This window comes from Haliotis rufescens, unplaced genomic scaffold, assembly GCF_023055435.1.
Source record: "Haliotis rufescens isolate VD_foot unplaced genomic scaffold, xgHalRufe1.0.p SCAF_32, whole genome shotgun sequence".
NCBI classification, from domain to species: Eukaryota; Metazoa; Mollusca; class Gastropoda; order Lepetellida; family Haliotidae; genus Haliotis; species Haliotis rufescens.
In genome coordinates this window covers 3,056,443-3,080,793 of record NW_025964024.1, presented here as the reverse complement: position 1 = coordinate 3,080,793, position 24,351 = coordinate 3,056,443, and the positions used below count along the sequence as shown (strand labels likewise).

At 40.1% G+C, this 24,351-nt stretch overlaps 1 protein-coding gene across 2 annotated transcripts; it reads right to left on the bottom strand.

Annotated features, from left to right (window-relative positions):
- Window positions 1-1,516: 1,516 nt before the first annotated feature.
- LOC124152103 (flocculation protein FLO11-like) lies at window positions 1,517-16,118 on the bottom strand. 2 transcript variants are annotated; one of them, XM_046524855.2, is made up of 4 exons: window positions 15,820-16,118; window positions 8,849-9,040; window positions 5,963-7,627; window positions 1,517-5,143 (listed from the first exon to the last, which is right to left on the bottom strand). In XM_046524855.2, exons 2-4 carry the CDS (start codon window positions 9,036-9,038, stop codon window positions 4,911-4,913), a joined length of 2,088 nt encoding a protein of 695 aa, XP_046380811.2. In that variant the 5' UTR covers window positions 9,039-9,040; window positions 15,820-16,118; the 3' UTR covers window positions 1,517-4,910. The 2 variants fall into 2 exon arrangements, with proteins under 2 accessions (XP_046380811.2, XP_046380812.2); XM_046524856.2 differs by having other exon boundaries at window positions 6,041-7,627.
- Window positions 16,119-24,351: the final 8,233 nt, after the last annotated feature.

The following is a 24,351-nucleotide window of genomic DNA, read 5'->3' as shown; positions in this document are numbered from 1 at the left end:
GCAAACTGTGAATCACGTGATCTCCTGGTGTTGACAAAGCAGTTAAATCGATGGGAAGAACTCCAAGCAGAGATCACCTGTAGATAACTGAATCCATATGCAATATACCAGGGGTTTTCATAATGCATACAATGCCTCCGTTGTCTCGTGGCAGAGATTCTGCACGGAGAGCGGAAGGTCCGGGGCTCGATCTCCGGCAGCGTCATACCAAAAGGCGTTAAAAGATGGTACTTTTTTATCCTGTCTTCCTAGCCTCATATCCCGAGTTGACTGTATGTACGACTGTACTGTAAAGTAAGTTACTTACACTTTGTGTTCTGCCCACTTCAGACCGCCTCTGTGGTCTAGTGGTAGACCGTCTGCCCCGAGAGAGGAAGGTCGGGGTTCTATCCCCGTCGGCGTCACACCAAAAGAAATTAAAAGATGGTACTTCTTACCCTCTCTGGCGCTCGACATTAAGGGGCTCAAACAAGGACTGGTTGGCTCGGAGTCAGTATACTGTGTCTGAGTGGGGTATTCATGTTAAAACTGCAGCATGGAATCTCAGTGGGCTAGCATTAGTCCGGACTAGTACAAGCAGCCACACACACAGGCATGCACGTCGCTATGTGAGTGCAATAATCTTGGCCGCGACGTTACACCCCATTTCACCTCACTTCCTAATGCACACTAGCCTCAACAAATGTGGTAAAGATTTTCTATACATGACATAATTGTCATCTGCCATTCGGTATCAAGGTTGTGTATGACCGATCTTTTCTTAAATTATGAATATCACTCAACAGAATTTCAGAACATCTGATTTTTCATATGACTATAGTAAATCTGTCATTTTGCATACTATGGCCAGATTAACGGTAGACATATGTTCTTTACTTTCTTTTGAGCAGTATAGAAAGACCATTTTGCTTATAAACATTTGTGGGGCGCTGGTTTCATCAAGGTGAGGTTGAGTTAAAGTAGACATTCATTATACAACCTGTATCTACATGATATCACAGCAATAACAGTTGTATGGTCCCCCACGCTTCATTGTTGTCCATAGATGCTTATTCACAATGTGTATTTTGTAATCAGTGGAATTGGTTCTCAGGCACCGGTGTTTTTTCAAATGTCTCTGCAAGGGCGTGTGCATGCTGACATGGGCTAGATAATTTAATTCCTGCATTATGTCAAAAACATACCGTTGATGTCCAATTGGGTTGATCCGCTTGTGTACCAGAACATTGACTTGCGTGTGCGTCGTATATCTGCTAATGTGTCAATCTGCCAATGAAGGATAACGAGACAATCAAGACCCGCATCGCCGTTCTAAACCATCCCCTCTCTCCTGGGGAGTTACAGCGGGTGATAATGTACGTACTTGACGCGAAATATGCCAGTATCCAATGTAATATGTCATTCCATCCTTACTTTCACTTCCATCATTACATTACACACCCTATCACAACGCCATGTGTGAGGTAGAACACCTCTCTTGGTGAGTTTGATGTTTATTGTGCTGCTCTTCCGGTAACTTTTGTTTGTTTGTTGTTTAACGCTGCACTCAGCAATATTCCAGCTATATGACGGCGGCCTGTAAATAATCGAGTTCAAGTAACTATATACGCAGAAGCTTGTGAACGTGTTTTATTCCCTAGATGTCTTGTTTAATAACTATCTGTTTATTAGACCCAGTACAACGCCCACAACGAATAACTGAGATACTAGTAGAACATTGGAAGTTTATCATCACCCGAAAAGCCTCTTTGAGCGGAGTCCACAGAACTATACTATCTATGCAGTTATCGCAATACATGCAGTTCTTCTCTTAGTCATCTTGTTAAGTACATAAAGTGGAAATCGGCCATTGGCGTATTGTTGTGTCGTAAGTCTAACAAACACGTCACTCGATCTTCATACGTTGCAGATACTTTGTGACAGTATTTGTCCACACAGACAGTGTATGGCAGTGAGCTACACCTCTTTTTGATGAACGCATCGCAATGTAGGAGGAAGATATTGGACGATCATATTTTATTTCTCCTTGGTATTATCTATACAGTATATCTATATCGTTGATGTGATATGTATATATGCATTATATATTCAGATAATATATCATTTGATTTTTACATACATTCTTGTTAAATAAAGTTATATAGAAATACAATGGTGTTATGTCAAATGTTAAATGTTTCCCCAAACCCTAATTGATAATCCTGTTTCTAATATACTCTAAAGCATACATGATATGCGAGGGTTTATTGATAAGTTCTGAATCTCACATAGATAGAATTGTGTAATAGTGTAATCTTTAGTTGTGGTCATTAAATAATGTCACGGAAGTATATCCACAAACACTTGCGTCAATTGAGCAAATTGTTTCGCTTTGACAGTGAAATAGACAGGGGTCTGTGGCCTTTGGACAGTGGGCTTATTTGAGGCACGTGCAGTGATCAAGTACTTGCAGAAAAGGTCATAATAACAAAAAGTCATTGAAGATACGAGTACAACACTAGGGAGTGGTGCACCTTCCTACGACATGGTAAAGTGGAGGACAGCAGAGTTTAAGCATGGCAGGGATACATACCCCATCCTGGAAGGACGGTCACATCAGCAACACCAGAAATGATCAAGTGTATCCCCGATGTGGTGAAAGTCAACCGGCAAGTGTCTGAGCGTCATATTGCGTCAAGTTGACATTCCCCATGGGAGGGTACATTCCATTATCTCAGTAACCGTACAACAGAAAGTATCAAGTCTTTGAAGAAGTTGGGAGAATATGAATACATGAAACTTTTCTATGGACAGCAACTTCTTTTATTCTTTGTCACGACGTTTCAGAGCTATTTCTTGCTCCTAACAAAGTCATTCACCTAATGAAGGAGCAAGGATCAATTAGCTCTGAAATGCCGTGACAAGGAATGAAAAAGTTGCTATCTATAAAAAGTGTCATATATTGGAGAAAGTATCAGTTCTGACAACTGATAAAAATGCACCAGGCAAACCATGTTTCGTGATTCTCCGCTCTGTTTGAAGCTGAAACATAAAGATTATTGCAACGATTTGTGACTATGGATGAAACCTGGGTTCACCACTTCCAAACAATCAAAACAGTGGAAGTGTTTGACATCACCACCACCAAAGACGGCAAATACAGTCCCATCACCTTGAAAGGCAATGGTCTCCGTGTTGCGGGATGCCGAGGAATCCCTCGTCCCGTTCCTTGTTTTAGGTGAACAATTGACTTGCCCTTGCATACGTTTTTTTGTGTGACAGGTGCCACCAGTGGGGCAGGATACGCTCACCTTTTAAAGAATACCTAGAATCATCACTTTTAAATAGGGATTCACAAACACTTGCTTATGATATAGTCGGAATCGTGCAGTCGCTTTTAGTAAAGATTTCTTATGATTATGGAAATGGACCTTTAGCACCCACCTTATTCTCCTGATCAGGCTCGAACGATGACGTCATAGCAACTGTGGAGAACGTTTCGCACAGCCAAGAGAAGGACTTGTACGAAACTTGGATAAAATTCATCCATCATCGATGGGAAAAGTGTATCCACATGGAGGGAGATTGTATTAAAAATTAAATAATTTGAATGTTAATTTAGGTTAAGTCTTTCTGTGTAGGCTCAGAACGTACCAATCACCCTTACGCCAAGTCCGATACACGTATGTTCATGAAAGCCTTTTACAACACCTTCAGTTTCAAATACACATAACATTTTGCTTATCTAATGACGACAAGTACAGATTACGAAAACCAATAACAACTAATATCTGTGAATTCGGTTTCTGCAAGACTTTTATTACAGTACCCGGTAATTGTCCAGACTGACGACATTGTTACAACCTCGTTTACGCTTTTCCCTACTCTCGACAAATAGGCATGTTACACTGTTCATATTTTCAACAATCTGGGGGATGAATGTTCAATCAATGTCGATTTGAACAGTGAGTGAGTAAATATTGTTTTACGTCGCACCATTTTAAAGTTACCCGAAGCAATGCATGCAACTTCGCTATCACACGAATACACAAACGCTATGTGTTAAGACGTCACGTGTCTGGATCTAAATGATATATCACACGTCAGTGGTCCAAGTACCTCGCACAGATGTCTTCTATTGGCCAACCCTCACATGTGTCACATATGGCAATGATAAGTTATCCCAATATGGATTATTCATGCATACAATAAACGTCATCGTAGTCTAGGTGATTTGTAGCTCTGTGTAGTCGTGAATACCAATATATCCACATATGATGTACAGGTTATGTTAAATATTACTTACTGATTTCTATACCAAATTTAGTTAATGGGACTGAACCTATAAGAAGATACGACTCTATATCGCAAGCGCCGTAACCCTTGGAAGGCAATGTTAATGTCTATGAGATTCGTGTTGGTTGCTGAGATAAAGTTTGGAATTCAAGAATGAATATACATATAACAAAGACAATACGAAAGGAGTGCAGGCATGCACTGATTGACGTTGCTGTGGTCCTAAATGCAGGATTTGTTGTGTGTTGTGTCGAGAGGACGGAGTGTGTCGGATAACTTTTAAGTACAAGCCGGTTGACTGCGGTCAGTCAAGCGAGAACACGTGTTGCTAGGACACGTGTTGTTCGTGCACATTATACAGCAACATCAGTAACAGCAACAGCTCTCTAGCCTGTAACTGTTCATCTATAACCACCAGATACCATCATTCAAACTTATACATGGGGACGTCACGCGTCGACTCCTATCAGTCGCCATGGAAAGGTGATTTTTGTACGCATAGATTACATCATTTGAATACATTCCAGTGTTCATGGAAACGCTAAATTTTGACACGTATCGTGAAAAGACGAAGTGATTGCATAATATGGAATGAATTTTGGTGTCACAAGTTCTAGTGGTGATATTTAACACTGTCAGTTGTACATGCCGTTTACTAAGTAGTCCACACGGGAGTAATGGCGTCGCTGCCAGCTCTCGAACACACGTTTTCCAACCATAATGACGACCACGAGGAAGATGAACAGACCAATGGACAACGCCGATGCAAGAACAACCACCATCAAGTGACCCGAGCCTGCTGGAGAGGTCGACGCTGATTGGCTTAATGTTCCGTTCCCGCTATTGGAGTCAGGAGATGGTTTCGATACTGAAAGAGTAACATGGCAACGCTGATTATTTTGCGATCCCAGTACATCGTAAGTCTTATAATGATGATAAGGTACATGGACATGGATTAATTTAACCTGGAGAACATTTTCTGACGTTTTGTCTCCGTAAGCAGGTCGGAATATTCCGATATCCACAGTTATGTCTTGATTTCTGATAGTTCAAAGGACGCCATTTTGGTTAAATCATACGTATAACACTTACAAATGCAAAATACATTATAACAAGGTAAACATACAAAGACAATACTTTGATACAGGCTATTGTCTGGAGTGGGTAGTCTGATCTTTTAGACTTAACGTCCACAGAGACCATCTTTGACGCCCCTTAAACAAATAATCAGCTCTATATTGTCTGAATATTATCACAAGATGCCTTGTTTTCATTTAAGATTTGATAACATTTTCATGTGGCATTGTTTTAATAGTTGGAAAGAAAGGTAGCAACGTACATCACACACAGTGTTTAATTCGTGTCTAAGATCGTGTTATTAATATTACTCCTTTTACAGGAACAGGAACTGACGAATATTATCAATAGGCATTCCGTATCGTATGAACATATGCTCAAATAAATGAGTTCTTTTACGTCTCATTCCTCACAATAAAAACATTATAAAGGTTGCCTTGTGTCGATAATTGAGTCTGATCCCCTTTGTTTTCACGGCAGTTATGAGATATTGAGGACCTATTATTATCCGGAATCCCCATGCAGAATGTACTCAGAATCATTGTCTTAAACTATGAAATCAGATATGTATCTATGTTCTGTAACTCTTTCGAATTGTTCTATAACTTACAGATATTAGTTTCTTGTTCTAGTATTGCGCCCGCAAGCATCTCTTCCGCCTCTACAACTGCGGCATCACTACCATTACCTTGAGGGTTCGGGGCCGTAGTCGATGATGTCGTTGTCGAGGACAATGTAGTTGTGCTTTTGTTGTCTGGCGTAGTTTGTGTCGTTGTAGAGGACGATGCAAGTGCTGGTGTTGTGGATTGTATTGTTGTCTTCTCCGTTGCTAGTGTTGTTGCTTGTGTTGTTGCTTGTGTTGTAGCCGTTGGCGTGGCAGCAGTGGTTGCTGCTGTTGACAACGTTGTCTCCGATGACGGATATTGTGTTGTGGACACGGTTGTCAAAAGCTTTGTTGGCGTTACTGTAGATTGTGTTGGGGCTGTAGATGACGTAGATTGTGACGTTGCTGCAACGGGTGTAGTAGTACCCTGGGTTGTCGAAGACTGCGTCTGAGGTGGTGTAGTAGGACTACTAGTTGTTGTAGATAACGTCGTTGTTGTCGTCGTCGTTGAAGGTGGTGGGGGAGATGGAAACGTGTTATTGTTTACAAGGGGTGGAGGTGTTGGGTAGGAAGTAGTTCCACTAACGGGTGTGTTGCTGCTGGTAGTCGATGTGGCAGCGGGCGTCTCGGGAGAAGTGGGGAAAGGAGGGGAGGCTGGGGATGGGGGTGGTGGCGTCTTGATGGTAGTCTGACTAGTGCTACCCGACTGACCCAGCGGGGGAGGGGTGGGGAAGGATTCACCAGAAAGGTTTGCATCGTCCGCAATCGGCACTCCTTTGTCCTTATCCTGTAATGCAGAAAGCGCAGGGGTTAAAGTAGAGTTATCTGTGACATTGTCACCAGGGACACCTCCTATTTGGCCACCAGGGGGCGGGGGAGAAGAAGAAACTCCTACACCACTCGCCAGGTCATGTATTCCTGACAGCGAAGGAGATAAAGTAGTGTTTAAAGTCGTGGCGTTTTCGCCGCCAGGGGACGAAGGAGAGGGAACGCTGTTACCGATCACACCGGCATCACCAATCTGAACTCCTTTGGACTTGTCCTGTAATGTATTCAATGTTGAGTCACTACTTACATTCTGCGTGATGTTGCCTTGTGGTACGGGATTTGACTGATTAATTGTGCCGTCACCACCTAACAAAACTCCCTGACCTTCACCTTGAGAAGGTGACGTTGTGGATGTAGAAACACTTCCTTCCGGTGTGTCTTTATCTGCAAGTTTTTTAATTTGTTGATCAACCGACTGCTCCAGGTTTGTGGCTGCCTGGGAAGGAGCACTAGATGTTGCACCAATAGTCTTACCACCCGCTGGCGTGGTGGCGGTGTTATTGTTCGACACAGGAACATTGGAACCGTTATTTCCTTGTGTTGTTGTTAGGGTTGTGTTACTTCCGGTCGGTGAGCTCGTTGGTCCAGATGTGGATAAGTTAGGTGTAATTGCGTTAGGATCCTGTCCACTAAGTTGTGGGAATCCTTGAGGATTTCCTGCATCAGGGGCTGCTCTTTTTTTTCGAACAAGTTCTTCTGTGACTCGCTGTAACTGAAGCACAGAAGTAGCATCTGCCTCTTCAATGAAACCAACGCAGGCTTCCAAGGGGTTGCAGGTGAGCAGACGACAGTTTGGAACTCCTTCTGTGGTAGCGTTGTCGTACACTGCGACGTTACAGCCCTCTGGAAGGAGAAGGAATGCAATGAGATCTGCATAGACGACATATTTGGACAATAAATACTTCTCTGACATAACTGTAAAGTAAATCATGTGAATGTTGTATAGCGCCAGTCAACAAGATTCAAGCTACAGCAAACTACGGTTATAACGAACTCAAAGGGACCATTAACTTTACTTTGTTATAACCGTAGTTCGTTATAAGCATATATACAGCATAACTATAGCAAATAGTCGGGACAAAAAAACCAGTTCGTTATATCCATCAGTTCGTAATAAGCGTGTTCGTTATAAATGTACTTTACTGTATATGACGCCTGTCTGCAAATAATTCAGTCTGGACCATGCAAACAAGTGATTGAAAACATAATCAACGAGCGACGCCCTCTGGCTAGAATGACAAGCAAAATTAGCCAAACACACGCAGCCTGACCACCCGATCCACTTAAGACGACTCATGCACCAAGCATCGATATCCCAGCCCGTATCCCCACAGCTGCATTAGTAAATCGCCTGACTGAGTGTTACGGAGTTTTCAACAAATGTTTGTTTGTTTGTTGTTTAACGCCGCATTCAGCGATATTCCAGCTATGTGATGGTGGCTGCTTATAATCGAGTCTGAACTAAACACTCCAGTGATTAGTATTGTGCACGTCGGGTACGATGACTCGTAATCAACCAAATCACCGAGCTTGACCACCCGATCTATTTGGTCGCCTCTTTAAGACCAGCATAGCTTGCTGGGGATCAGTTCTAACCTGGCATCCCTACGGGGATCAGCCTATGTAAGGCCAGGCAGTAAATACCATTACTCAAGAACAAGCCCACTTTTGCCAACTGATTGGAGGGTTTGGTCTTATTGAAATGGCTTAAAAATTTAATGGTGAGAGGGGTTTAAAATATAACGTCGCATCGGCCTTATTTGTTTGTTTGTGTACTGGTTAACGCCGCACTCAGCAATATTCCAGCTATATGACGGCGGTCTGTAAATAATAGAGTCTGGACCAGACAATCCAGTGATTGACATGAGCATTGATCCACGCAATCGGGATACGATGATATGCATCAACCAAGTCAGCGAGCCTGACCACCCGATCCCGTAAGTCGCCTCTTACGACAAGCATAGTCGCCTTTTACGGCAAGCATGTTCGCATCGGCATTAAAGGATGTAAGGAGGATCATGTGATATTCAAAGTTAGTGGGTTGTAATGGGCAGGTGTGTGTACCTGTTTCACAGCACGAAGAACCGCATGTAATTACACAGTCCGCTCGCACACTATTCAGCTGTGTGCGGATACCTTCGCCGACTTGCCGAGCACTGAGTCCTGTTACAAGTATCCCTATACATTCTTCTGAATCATCGGACGCCCTTGCGCCAAGTATACACACCAGGCACAGGACAGCGAGTCTTGGCATTGCTGAAACCATCAAGCACGTACATGGCATGGATGCATGGTTATTGTTATATATACACCTGGAAGAAAGTTTAAGCACCGACCCTTGTTCACTTTCATATATCGTGAACTTCAATGTATCTTTTAGAAATATCTACATTGGACACTACCTCATTTTGATGCATTAATACAGTATGGTTATCCAGCTATAGATGAGTACAGTGTCAAATTCAGAGGCTGCAAAGAAGCAGAGGAAAAACAATATAAAGGGTAGTGAAATACTTTGCCTTTGTTATCATTAGATAATCGATTTCGATTTCTGTATTTTAATATGTGTCACGCTTCCAAACGAATTAACTTCGTCGGACGATATCAAGTGAAACAAATCGATATTTTATAAGGAAATATATAGTGATCCATTCATATAATTTTCACCGCTCTTTTGCCGTTTACTCACAATGGAATCTGTTTCGCAGATAATCGAGACTGGTTATTCTCTGGCATTGACGTTTTATATCAACTTAACTTACGGGTGTATACTTATATACGTATCTTTATATGTCTGTATTATTCGTCGAAGTGGGCATCTAATTCGAAGTTAGGGCAATACTCTTTCTGGTTGAGTGATTAGCGTTTACGCCGCGCTGGACACGTCAATGTATCAGTTATATCACGGTGTGTCAACATAATGTAGACGAAAAACTCGAGATGACTTTCAAGGCGAATTGCGGCGCCTTTGACACCAGGGCTATCCCAGGATAAGTCGAAGTTGATGGTTCTCGAACTTCGAGGTTACACCATATCTATGTAAGTATCTACTCTGGGAGCAACTAGCAGCATCTTATACCACTGTGTCAGCTGCTTCTGTCACGTATATAACCAATGCTTACACTACAGCCACAGCCATACGCCAGCCTAGGGTAGAAGCACTTCCTGGTTCCTGTATGGATTGATTCCAGTACGAATTGGTCCCAAACAACCGATGCTTGTCGTAAGAGAGACTCAGTTGTACTTAACGCCGCTTTTAACATTATTCCAGTTATATCACGGCGTGTCAGCTTAATGTGGGAGGAAAGCCCGAAGTGATGCAGGTCTTAGACGTTTACCACTTCGGTGAAACCCACGAACACGGGTATGGTGCTGCCAAACCTAGAAACATAATCGGGGCGAACCGGAATTCGAACCCACAATCATAGGTTTCTGACGTGCCCAAGGGACGCAACTCTGCACAGCGAATTGCGGCGCCTTAGACGTGTCCCCCGGCTCGCTGACTTGGTTGATGCATGTCGTCGTATCCCAAATGCGTAGATCGATGCTATGATGTAAATCACTGGATTGACTGGTCCAGATTCGATTATTTATAGTACGTTCCACGTGTATTCGATAGTGTTGAGTGACCGGTGACAGCTCTGGTGGCCGGGCTGGACACTCCATGCGGACAATAATGATAATGATGTGCAACGATTCTGTCACGATATATCCAAACACAAGCTCCTCGTGTTCATGATGATGACTGCATGATTCTGTCCCCTCATCACGAAACTGAGGCCCTACAGGGGTTTCCCAATCATTGTGTACCGAGATACATGATTTTTTTTATCTTTAGCAACCTTTGAGTAGTATAATAAATATATATCACTTTATAATTAAATCCTTGTTGAGGGGCGGTCGAAGAGCCTAGTGGTTAAAACGTTCGCTCGTCACGCCGAAGACCCGGGTTCGATTCCCGACATGGGTACAATGTGTTAAGCCCATTTCTGGTGTCACCCGCCATGATATTGCTGGAGTATTGCTAAAAGTGGCGTAAATCCATACTCATTCACTTAAATCCTTGGTGTATAATAACTACAAATAATGTCAATACATATCTGCATGTGACATTAGAGGGGTCGATGACATATTGTCACAGAATAACAGTGAGTGAGTATGGTTTTACGCCGCTTTTAGCAATATTCCAGCAATATCACGCCCCCCGAATAACAATTCCATTTGTACACATATGAGCTGGTATATACATTGTGTATGTCAACTCAATACGCTTACTCTAAATCAGATGAATGGGCAAGAAGTAGCCCTGAAACGTCGTTACAAAGAATATAGAAGTTGTTATCCATAAAAAGTGGCTCCATTTGTTGGGATTGGGTCGAACAAGACTTCAGTCCTGTGTTTAGTCTGCATTATCTATGCATGTTTAACATGGACAAATGTGCCCAGCTGACAGTGTGTTTAGTTCACTGCTCGCGCTGACAAGTCACACGACTCATTGATCCATCTAGCTCGTGTGTTGCCGTCACTAGTGGTATACCGGAAGCATGTGTTACCGCCAGATGGCGCCTGGCTTAATGATTTCTTTCTACCAGGACACACAAACGTACATCGGAAATCACTAACCTGCATGGAATAACGTCTCCACGCCGATATCCCTCCCCCAGAGTCATGTTTACATTTATGAAATGTATGGTTTCCCCAAACCTTTTTCATCTTTCGATCTATAAACCAAAACTACATGTTCTGGCGCAGTGTCAAAGAAGTCATACGATAAATCGACACTTCACAATCAACAGGAAGATGGAAACCACCGAAGGATGTGTACACGCACGCACGCGCGCACGCACGCACGCACGCACACACACACACACACTCATGTTATCATGCAGCAACAGTTTGAACAAGTTGAATGCTGTTCAATGCCATATCACATATTTACACAGTTACACTAAGTATATGCCTTATACAACAGTTACACTGAGTATATACTTAATGACACAGTTACACTAAGTATATACTTAATGACACAGTTACACTAAGTATATATTTAATGACACAGTTACACTAAGTATATACTTAATGACACAGTTACACTAAACATATGCCTTATATCAAAGTTACATTAAGTAAATACTTAATGACACAGGTACACAAAGTATATGCTTAATGACACAGTTACACTAAACGTATGCCTTATATCAAAGTTACATTAAGTAAATACTTAATGACACAGGTACACAAAGTATATGCTTAATGACACAGGTACACAAAGTATATGCTTAATGACACAGTTACACTAAGTACATGCCTTATACCACAGTTACACTAAGTATATACTTAATGACACCGGTACACAAAGTTTATGCTTAATGACACAGGTACACAAAGTATATACTTAATGACACAGTTACACTAAGTATATGCATTATACCACAGTTACACTTAGTATATGCCTTACACCACAGTTACACTAAGTTTATGCCTTACACCACAGTTACACTAAGTATTAAAGAATTGACTTCAATATTTTTGGCGTATAATCGTAAAGAAAACCGTTAAAAAGTCTTGGTTTGGTTTACATGGTATGGTGTATCACTAAATCAGAACTTAGCAGGTATATGCCCTATCTGAGGTTTCAATAACAAGTTATTGTACATGGTTTACTTACCAGAAGACAATCTGACGGGCAGTTGAAAGTATCCGTATTTTTTGCGTATAATCGTAAACTATAAACTGATATGATAAAATCACAGACTGCTTATTTAATGAGTAACACATAAAACTGTGGACAACAGTAAGAAATCAGGGACATCGTTCAGCACAATAAGCCCCGCCCATTCCATTATCAGGCAATCAGAAACAGTAGTTTGTAAGTGGGTGCGGCCTATTTTTTTCAATTTATGGAAACATCAATTGGTTAGCCAATCAAATGCCAAGGAATCGCTTGCAATCTATTTGTGTGCCTAATGACACAGTTACACTATGTATATACCGTATACCACAGTTACTAACTGTATGCCTTATACCACAGTTACTAAGTATATGCTTTATCGCGCAGTTACACAAAGCATATACTTTATCACATAGAACAATAATTATATCCTTTATCACACATATTACATCTTACAGTTGTCCTATTGGTGTAACTTCACAACAGCGGTGTCAAATCATGTGTGTGTATCCAATGTCCCAGGACAGTATATCAGTATGTCTACAGCACATAACACACAGAAGTGCTCAAATAGCCGTATGTATGTAAAATGCATATGCTCAATTACACAGATATACTGCCCCATACAATGCCGTTTCGTTCACATATCATTACCATTGCGACAAGGCGTAATCTCTCATATTTTCTCAGAGGGAGGAGATGTTCTGCGTGTTGTGTTTGGGTGGTAAGTCTTGGTTTGGTTTACGTGGTATGGTGTATTACTAAATCAGAACTTAGCAGGTATATGCCGTATCTGAGGTTTCAATAACAAGTTATTGTACATGGTTTACTTACCAGAAGACAATCTGACGGGCAGTTGAAAGCATGCACTTGAAAATTGGATATCAAAACGTCGCCGAAACACTGCATACTTAAGGTCCAAAACACAACTATGATATCCGTATCATATTCATCACCATCGAATAGCAATTTCTTGCTTGTTTCATTTTAAGCCTCCTTTAAACATGGGTGCATATTTTCTTTTGCCAGGCAGTTTATTTCGTTACATTCTTATCCCACAATAGAAGCTTCGACATTATAAAACCCGAACATCATAAAATCTGTACGTTTGAGGTTTCGTTATCTCCAGGCCCAGAGAAGAGCATATCCTAATATCAGTTATGAAGAACGGTTTAAGTACTTAAAACGGCCAAATCGTTTATGAGAAGCAATGCCGTTTGAATGATATCCGGGCAAGCTATGACAGACAGAAGGTTCGGATGTATCTGTTACGTTATCACTAAATGATGTAAGACACATTCAATCAACGACTGACATATTCCTCAAAAGAATACAAGCATGTACACAACACAACATACAAAATAAACCTTCAGGTAGTGTTCCAAAATCTAATAAATAAATAAGAGCGGAGAAATGATAACGGACCTATTCGTCACAAGGCATATGCATAATTTAACAAAAGGGGAAACCCGTTACAAATCAGTGTGAAAGGTATCCGATGTGTAGGTATAAACCAGAATTAGACTGTCTGCGTTGGACTGATACCACCACTTAATGAACAGGCAAGGATAAACTATGGCCGACAGGCTGATATACGGGGAACCGGAAGCGTTTCCTAATACATGAGTGAGTGATTAAGTATGTTTTTTACGCCGCTTTTAGCAATATTACGCTGGGGAAACACTAGAATTTGCCCCTTTGAATTTGTACCCACGTGGGGAATCGACCCCGAGCCTTCAGCTTGACGAGACAACGCTTTAACGTCTAAGCAATCTCACCGCACCTTTAATACTTGAACATTAGCAAGTCTTTGACCCAAACTGCTTCTTCGGGAAATTAAGGCTTTTTAGTCTGGATAAAAACTGTCACGGGTCAGAGACGACCTGATGAAATTTAGATTTCTGTTTTACAAATCGTAACTTTTCACTCATTCCGCCATACATATATTGTCATATCAGTTCAATACTTGTAAGTGTAGAATAAGGGGAAGTTATCAGACACTTGAACGTGTCTTATCACTTTCATTCCAATATCGCAATGGTGTCTCGCAACTTTAATTTGACATTGTCATTTGCCCCCTTATCATGCCTCGTCCTTTGACATATATCTTTATTTCATTTTAATCAATAATTATATCAAATCTACACATACGGAATATATTAAATGGAAATAATTTTACCATCTACACAATTCTATTGATTATACCAGGGAGTCTATATACATCTTAATACTTATAAGGGGCATATATTAATGCGACAGGACATGTTAATGTCGGCGACATGTCGTGTATCCCAATGTGTTACAGATCGTTACAGCACAGACGGTCATGTGACCTACAGGTAGGGGATGAGCTATGATGTAATATTACATGGTTATTAGGGGAAGAATCCAATCTATCAAAGTTGTCATGTTTGTACATCAATGCAGCATATCGTTTGACACGGAGGAAAATTAAATAACACTTAGAAATTGCACAGATTATTACTTAACACCCTCATGAATTTTGAATAGTTGTTCGCATCAACCGGGAATATATAGTTAGATGATAAAATTAAACGAAACACTTTGAAGGAAAGAACTGACATAGAGTGAGGCATTTGTTTGACATAAACACATTTGCCTTAAAGAGATCACACACTGTTTGGCAATTTAATGACACACTAGATTTTGTTCATGAAGCAATCATATTGAATTTAAAGTAAAGGTCTCATATTGGATATTAGGAAATATAGGTTTGCAAATATTATAACTTCCTAGTCTTACATATTCACAATTTATTAATATGTTTGAAATATGATACCCCTGACAAATGTTACCATTTTGACGAGATATACTTATATGAACATTGGTAAGAATGCACCGTGGGAGCTAACTATATTTAGCCAATTGTTTCGCCGTATATGTTATGTTTGCCTAGTTTTACAAAAACTGTACTCTCTGTTATGTTAGGATTATTGCGAACATTATTCATACATAATATCTGAATATGTATTTTTGTGTCCTGTTATCCAGTGACGACCGATTGGTTTGACTTTTACGATAAAACATAATTATTAATATTTTGCTCTATACTGTACATGTACATGATTAACGTCAATCTAGACATGAAAAGACGTTTCACACACGTATGCCATTGATTTTAAGAGGTATTAAGTCTATATTCTCATAACATTTTGTCGCTTAACTTATTCAGTCATTTAAAAATGACATGTTTACTGAATATGTTATGTTTATTAACAGTTCAAAACGAACTGTCTATTACATACATCAGTCTGAATTAATTTAAGTTGAAACACGGTGTATATTCGACTTGTCAGTATATAGATTTATAATATAAACATGTGACACGCGTTCATGTGGTTACCTGAATGTGTTTACAGATCCCCGAGCGATGGAGAATAGCCCCAAGTGCGGCTGTAGAACCGATAGGTGATGGCCTTCCTGTGTACACTCCAGATATAGTATTTGTTCAGTTTGGTTCACTCCTTCCCTTTCTCAGTCGGTGTGAAAATGGCGGTTACTATCCACGGGATGGTGACGATCGTCGAAAACATACTCATGACGTGAAACTACTGAAAAGTTTTGATCGAACTTTTCCCATCTGTCACCAACTTCCCCGCTATGACTGATGGGAAGCGATCGATTTGTCGTCTGCTCGTGACGTGGCGCCCCCTACACCTGAGTCACTCGTACCTGTCGTCTGCTATCTGGGGGTCAGAAGTCAAGACGACTTATCGGAGTGAAAGGAACGGCGTTGCGACAACCCGCCCGGTAACAAGAATCTACATCAACAGCTCGATAGGGGAACGTCAAACTGTACTGAACAACAAGAAATACCTTCACACGGGGTAATAATTCACACAGATAGGATGATATTACCAACAATATCAAGACACGTATCGACACTTATTACGGCCATCACCATGGTCACAACTGGTCTACTTTATACACGATATTCATATTAAGTGAGTGAATGGGTATAGTTTTACGCCGCTTTTAGCAATATTCCAGCAATATCACGGCGATGCACACCAGAAAATGGGCTTCACACATTGTTCCCATGTGGGGAATCTAATACTGAATGTAATCTAAAATTACGATTGAGATGAGGGTTTTATCTAAATCAGCAGGGAAGCATTACATTCAGCTTCTTTCTTAAGCAAATATACCTCAAAATCGGCTTGCATAAATGCATATTCAATAGTAGTCAAATGTACATATTGTGAAGATCCGGGTTAAAGTTGATTTTTAGCAACGTCATAAGAGGCGACTGAAGAGATCGGGTAGTCAGTCTCGCTGACTTGGTTTATGCATGTTATCGTATCCAATTTGGTAGATCGATGCTCCCGATGTCGATCACTGTATTGTGCTGTCCAGATACGAATATTTACAGACCGCCGTCATATCACTGGGATAATGCTGAGTGCGGCGTTAAACAACAAACAAACAAACATGTAGGTTAGTTATTTACGCAGACGTCGGGGTTGATTCGCCAAATGTGTATAAAAATTGAAAATATCCCTTTTTATTCGACAAGAGACAAGGCAAGAGAGACGTGATGTTTCGAATAAAGGTTAAGTCAGTTCTACCCTTTTCGTGCAGATAACTGATATACATTCATCAACACAAACACAAAAGTGCGACACAGCGAGCACTGTCGCTATCAAACGTGTGCGTCATCAAACCCACACTTAAACTATTGAAAAAGAAGCACTTATGCCTCGATGAAGTCAACTTGAAGAGCGGTCGGGCGGGTAGCCTGGTGGTTAAAGCGTTCGCTCGACACGCCGAAGACCCGGGTTCGATTCTCGACATGGGTATAATGTGTGAAGCCTATTTCTAGTGCCCCCAGTCTTGATATTGTTGGCATATTGCTAAAAGCGGCGTAAAACCATACTCAATCACTCCACATGCAGGGAATGCATCATGACATATTTTTTCCAGAAACAGTTGATGAGACTATTGGCATTCATCCCACAAAATAGATTCAGCGACCCCACAATTCAAATAAACAAATACAGCCCTTTTATTGACATATATCATCTTTGCGATGTCCGCAGTGGCCATAAGGTAAAGAGTTTAGACCTGGACCAGTTCGGTGTTTGCTCATACTGGCTTACGTTTGGCCGAATGTACGTTTCTGAAATAGAACGTTTGAAAAAGAATTAACATCGTGACTCGTGCGGCAAGATACTGGCGAACTCACCAGATAAGTGATATATTGCAAGTGGGGAGACGCAGATCGGTCATATATATGCCATACATAAGGGTGGCATCAGCTGTGCATACCTCCTGAAAATTGGTTCCCTAATAACTGTGCCGCAAGAACCAATTTTGCCAGGGAACTCATTTACAAGTTTGATTTATTCCCTCCCGGATTAAATTCTTAGTGGAACTGATCTCCTTTACACGTACCTGTACAGATAGATATACTACTCAAAAGAAGTTAAAGAACTCCCGATTCGTTCATATTACTATAGTTAATCCGTCATGCGCATATACTACTCAAAAGACGTTAAAGAACACCCGATTCGATCATATTACTATAGTTAATCCGTCATGCGCATATACTACTCAAAAGACGTTAAAGAACACCCGACCTTTGTCATATTACTATAGTTAATCCGTCATGCGCATATTCTACTCCAAAGAAGTTAAAGAGCACCTGATTATTTCATATTACTATAGTTAATCTATCATGCGCATATTTTCCTCAAAAGAAGTTAAAGAACACCCGATTCGTTCATATTACTATAGTTAATCCGTCATGCGCATATTCTACTCAAAAGAAGTTAAGGAGCACCAGATTTTTTCATATTACTATAGTTAATCTATCATGCGTATATACTCCTCAAAAGACGTTAAAGAACACCCAATTTTTTTTTCATATTACTATAGTAAATCTGTCTTGCGCAAGGACATATAATTCTTTCATTTTACTGTTATAGTGCGCCATTTGCTCTAGTATTTCTTAATAGAAAGTTTGATATTTGATAAAATAACCTTGGCAAAGCTGTGTAACATTTTGATTAAAAGAACAGAGAAAATAGTGCAAATATGTTAAGCATATTTACATATGATATTTTATCAAATATCAAAATATCTTTTAAGTAACACTACAACAAACGGCGCACTATAACAATACTATAGTTAATCTGTCATGCGCATATACTGCTCAAAAGAGTTGATACTGAATCAGGGAATAAACACATTGTGTGTTCAATGTAGAACTGGGTTACCTATATAATGCCTTAACCGCGCTCAAGTGAATTTTGTATCGAACGCGCAGTGGTTATAGTGATTTGATACCGCTGATTGACCAATCAGAATCGAGTAAGTTTCAACTTCCTGGTAGAATGTCCGTTAACCACCCATCGAATGCCAGGAGATTGTTTGCAGTCTGCCTAATGTGATTGCTCCCTGTTACTGCGGTTTCTAAGCCCTGTGGGATGATGCATTTCCGTTGTGACATTAAACTTCCCAAACTTCCTGTTTCTATGAAACACCAGAAAGAGCATAGTCACACACAGGGGTCGAAGTAGGCAGAGGTGAGGTGAGGTGAGGTGAGGTGAGGTGAGGTGAGGTGAGGTGAGGTGAGGTGAGGTGAGGTGAGGTGAGGTGAGGTGAGGTGAGGTGAGGTGAGGTGAGGTGAGGTGAGGTGAGGTGAGGTGAGGTGAGGTGAGGTGAGGTGAGGTGAGGTGAGGTGAGGTGAGGTGAGGTGAGGTGAGGTGAGGTGAGGTGAGGTGAGGTGAGGTGAGGTGAGGTGAGGTGAGGTGAGGTGAGGTGAGGTGAGGTGAGGTGAGGTGAGGTGAGGTGAGGTGAGGTGAGGTGAGGTGAGGTGAGGTGAGGTGAGGTGAGGTGAGGTGAGGTGAGGTGAGGTGAGGTGAGGTGAGGTGAGGTGAGGTGAGGTGAGGTGAGGTGAGGTGAGGTGAGGTGAGGTGAGGTGAGGTGAGGTGAGTGTGTGTGTGTGTGCGTGCGATTGAAAGTGCTAGCCCACTGAGATACCATACCGCAGTTTAATATAAATACCCCACTCAGACACAGTATACTGACTCCGAGCCGACCAGCCCTTGTTTTAGCCCCATAATGCCGAGCGCCAAGCAGGGTATCAACAAATGTCAGCTTTCAACGTTTTGGTATGACGCCGACGGGGACAGAACTCCGACCTTCCTCTCTCGGGACAAACGGTCTACCATTAGACCACAGAGTTGGCAGAACACAAAGTGTAAGTAACTTTACAGAACAGTCAGTACAGCGCCAGACAGGGTAACAACAAGTAGCATCTTTAAACGTCTTTTGGTATGACGCGGCCAGGGATAGAACCACCGATCTTCCTCTCTCGGGGCAGACGGTCTATCCTCAAGACCATGGAAGCGTTCCGGGGATAGAAGGAAACGCAACATCGATCATAGGCCCCGTTCCACAAAGCGATGTTAGCGCTAAGGTGATCGTAACTCCCATACTTTAACATTGACTTACGGTCGTAGCGCTAAGGTTGCTTTGTGGAACGGGAACCACATATTCTCCATCTTCAAGCCATACCTGTAGGTGGACTCCTGACGGTGTGATGGATTCTGACATAATGAACAGAGTCTTAAGTCCCTTTAAAGATTAGACTGTATTACTAAATGCCCACAGGGATCCCAAGCTGTGATTATACTAATGGATGTCTTCTACTATCAAAGAGCCTGCTCTATAATGGAATGGTCTTGTATCGGTCTTGTATAGGTGAACTATTAACTTCAGATTATTTATGGAATCATTATGCTGTTTTAGTATCCCTCCCAGACATTATTACAGCCTGTGACGAGCACTTGTTTCACACCAACATGCCCAATGTTTCATGCTACAAGCACTCCTTTTCCTCATATCAGTCTGCTTCAATAACTGATTTGTGTATACATGCGTGTTAAAGTCAGGGATTTGTACTGCCATGCCCAAGGCTACACTTTCTTAATTTTGTTTCACAGACTTATTCCTGTTTTTCCACACAAGGTCGGTTGAGATAAAAATAAAAATAAATGGTTGTCATTATTTATTTATTTATTTATTTATTTATTTATTTATTTATTTATCTATTTAATAAATTCATTCATTATCATTCAATTATTCATTTATTTATTTATATGAAAGTCATTCTGCCATGGAATCAAAACTGCAGCTGGCTCCTTGAATCACTGGTACCGATAGTGATGTAGAAATGGAATTTATATAAATAACATTTTATATTGTATAAGAGGGTCTATATTAATTTCTTTCTTTTCCAACTTCTTTTCAGTAGGGGCGGCCCATGAAACAAAAAATAAAAAATGTGTTGCCTAACTTTGAATGACACGTCACATTATTTACCTCCATAAAATCCTGTTCCAAAGGGCTCTTCAAAAGTTAAAAAACAAATAAACAAAAATGTATATTGCACTTTCATGTCCTGTTCAAATGTAATAAATGGCATTTCACATTCAATCGTGCAAGATATATTATTTCCATATATGGATGTATAATACATTGGTAGTGATTGCTCACCGCCCAGAGCCCACCGACTCCTCCTTCAACAGGACTGTTTCACAATAACAACACAATCACTAAACAATTTGTATAAACATTTATTGACTTCCATAAAAAGTGTTTGTCATAACAATATGTTTACTAAAAAATACAATATCATTGTGTACAAATAAACTGGTCCCTGAAGTTGGGTTGAGTAGAGGCTTAGCGGTAACATATGATGTTTATTGTGACTGTTACCATGGTTACTTGCCCACAATGATATCAATAGTTTAACAAAATGGACAATATAATTATCCTCAGTTATAAATATGCTATTCTGTACATGTTAGTCTTGTTCTAACCTTAATTCAACAGTGGAAGAAACTAAATGTTTTAGTCCACTAGTCCTTATAGCAAAACCCTTAAAAATCACAAATTTCTATTAGTCCTTGTGATACCTTAACTATTTGCAAGGCCAATAGGAATATTGCCAATGTCTAACGAATATTCAAAAACTTTCTTTCAGACAATGGAACAGGTATCCTAACAACAAGCATTTCGAAATCTTACTAAAATGATATCAACAAATATTTGGTAATCAATAGCAAGTTTACAGGTCTGTTTCTATAGCCTTTAGACAATGGTAATGAGGTTTTGAAGGTTTAATTCTTCATCTTGGATTATATTTCCTGGAAAGTCTACAAAACAAATATGATTTTTCTGGCCCAATAAAGGATAGGCGCTTCAATCTTTGGCAGTTGAAAAGGTCTGTGGATATTCAGTCAATATTAACAAAAATGATTTCATACAGAAAATAATCACCATGATAATAAGGGGACACAAAATATCAATAATTATGTCAACAATTTTTTTTTTTTTTAACAGACTTGATTGTTTACAGACTGTCGTCATATGGCAGGAGCATTGCTGAGTGCAGTGTTAAGCAACAAACAAACAGTTCTTAATGAAAATTGTGAGTGGCGGGTTCTGCCAGTAGAGTGGGACAGGCTTACCCTATTAGCGAACACCTGGCGTCATCACTGATTTTCAATGATAAATTCATACGATTTCCTTCACTATTTTGCCAATGGAATCTGTTTTAGCAGGTAATCAAGGCTGATTATTTCCTGACTTTGACACTTTGAAATACATTATTTCTGAAATGTTCAGTAATCATATCTTATACATTCATGTTACATTTTCACATTAGATGTCATTTCCATGAACTGAATATTCAGGATAAATCCAAACTTTCAATTGGAAAATGTTCAATTATTTCAAATTAGTGACTTTTAAATAGGTGGATGTTTTATTTATTAAGAATAGCTTCATGTCCTGTAGCTATTAGATGTGACCATGTCTTTGGATGAGACAAGAATTTCTGTGGTCATTGCTAGACTGCATTATATAGAAGGGTATGGTTTTACGCCTCTTTCAGCAATATTCAAACAATATCATGGTAGGGGACACCAGAAATGAGCCACACATTTTACCCATGTGGGGAATCAAATGTGACAAAATAGAAAATATAACAAAAAAATCTAAATACATCAATGACTAAACATATGATATGACTACATAGAGTCGAGCACATTCAGTGTAAATAACAAAGACTAGAATAAAGTTTAAAACAAGAGAAGTGAAAAATGCACACTGAGCAAAAAAAGGAAAAAATATCTTCCGAGTGTAAGGTCAAACTCAAAACGCCAATTCAACCAGGTTGAAATTTCCTTGACATAAAAACATAATTAGATCAGGAGGTGGGATGTTTGAGTAACATCTAGAAGATGGATATGTAACTCATAAGAAGATAATGTGGAGGATCAACTTCTTTGCTTCAGTGTTTTGATTGTTTGTTGTCCAACGCCGCACTCAGCAATATTCCAGCTACATGTATATGACGGCGGTCTGTAAATAATTGAGTCTGGACCAGACAATCCAGTGAATGACATCATGAGCACGGGCCACGCAATTCGGACACGATGACATGCATCAAACAAGTCAGCGAGTCTGACCACCCGATCCCGTTAGTCGTCTCTTACGACAAGCATAGTCGCCTTTTACGGCAAGCATGGGTTGCTGAAGACCTGTTCTACCCTGGATCTTCACAGGTCTGCTTCAATGTGGAGTCTGACACTAATATCAAGCAAGTGATGTTAAATATTTGGATGAAGAGTCTAAAACCAATTTCAAGCCATGGTGTGCTTGATAACTGTGTTAGAATCTACATAGACCCGTTGCTACAACTGTGATAAAAGAGGCTGATTATCAATACTAACTTGTTACCTGTTTGAAGAACTGTTATTTATAGCTGAAACATGATCCTGGCTCTGTAGTTTTTACTCAAATACTGATCATTACCGTCTAGATGACAACTTAACTTTAACTCAACAGTTACAGACTTAGCTAGACTTCACGTTTGTCAGCAAGATTTTATGCACCATAATTTTAAGGCTCAATCTCTACATGGTAAATGTTGTACATGTAAGAGTAAACAACAAAAAGACAACCAAGGCAATATGAATACAGAAATGTAATGTGTAAATATGAATAATTTTAAGGTATGAAGATATTAAAATATATATTTACCTAAAAATAAACAAAATGTCTTTGTACATAACAATGAGACTTTTTGTGAACAAGCATCTGAAAAAAAGGCAGTTTTACAGAATATATATTCCCACTCAACTACAGTGATCTATCCAATGGAAATCCATATTTGTTCACCCAGAAACATCTTTCATCATATCAGTCATATTGAAATATTATCAGACATGTTAAAAGTCAGGCCAGAATTCTGTGAGCAAATTTAGAGACACCATAGATCCATATAAATTTTCAGCTCCTCAGGCCTTTTATTTTCAGAGGATCTGTCGTAAATGTAAAAGTCAATGACGGACTGACAACAGGACAACAGCATATGATACATAATCTCACTTAAATTTCAGTTCTGTGACCTAAAATGGTCATTTCAATATGGCCACTGTGGCAGCCATTTTGAAGTTGGATCAGAAGTTGAATCAGAATTGCAGGAAATTGCACTGGTTGCAGTGTTAGAGACCCCATAGATGGGATAATTCATACAAAATTTTAACACAATAGGCCTTGTTGAATCAAAAGTTAACGTCAGATGGATAACCCAAAAGATGGACAAAGCACCACAAAGTAAGATCTCTTGACTTTCACTCACCTGAGGTAAAAATGAAGACTGTATAACAATAAATATCACAGTAGTCACATTCGGTATAAAAATATCATTTGGGTCCTTCCTTCTCCATTCAGAAATGTAATCAACAATTGATATGAGTTTGTTTAATCAATGGAAGTCTCCAACAGAAATGATTAGAACATCTGCAGATGGTTACCATGGCAACATCTCCTTCCTTCCAGCTGAATGTAAGTCTGAGAC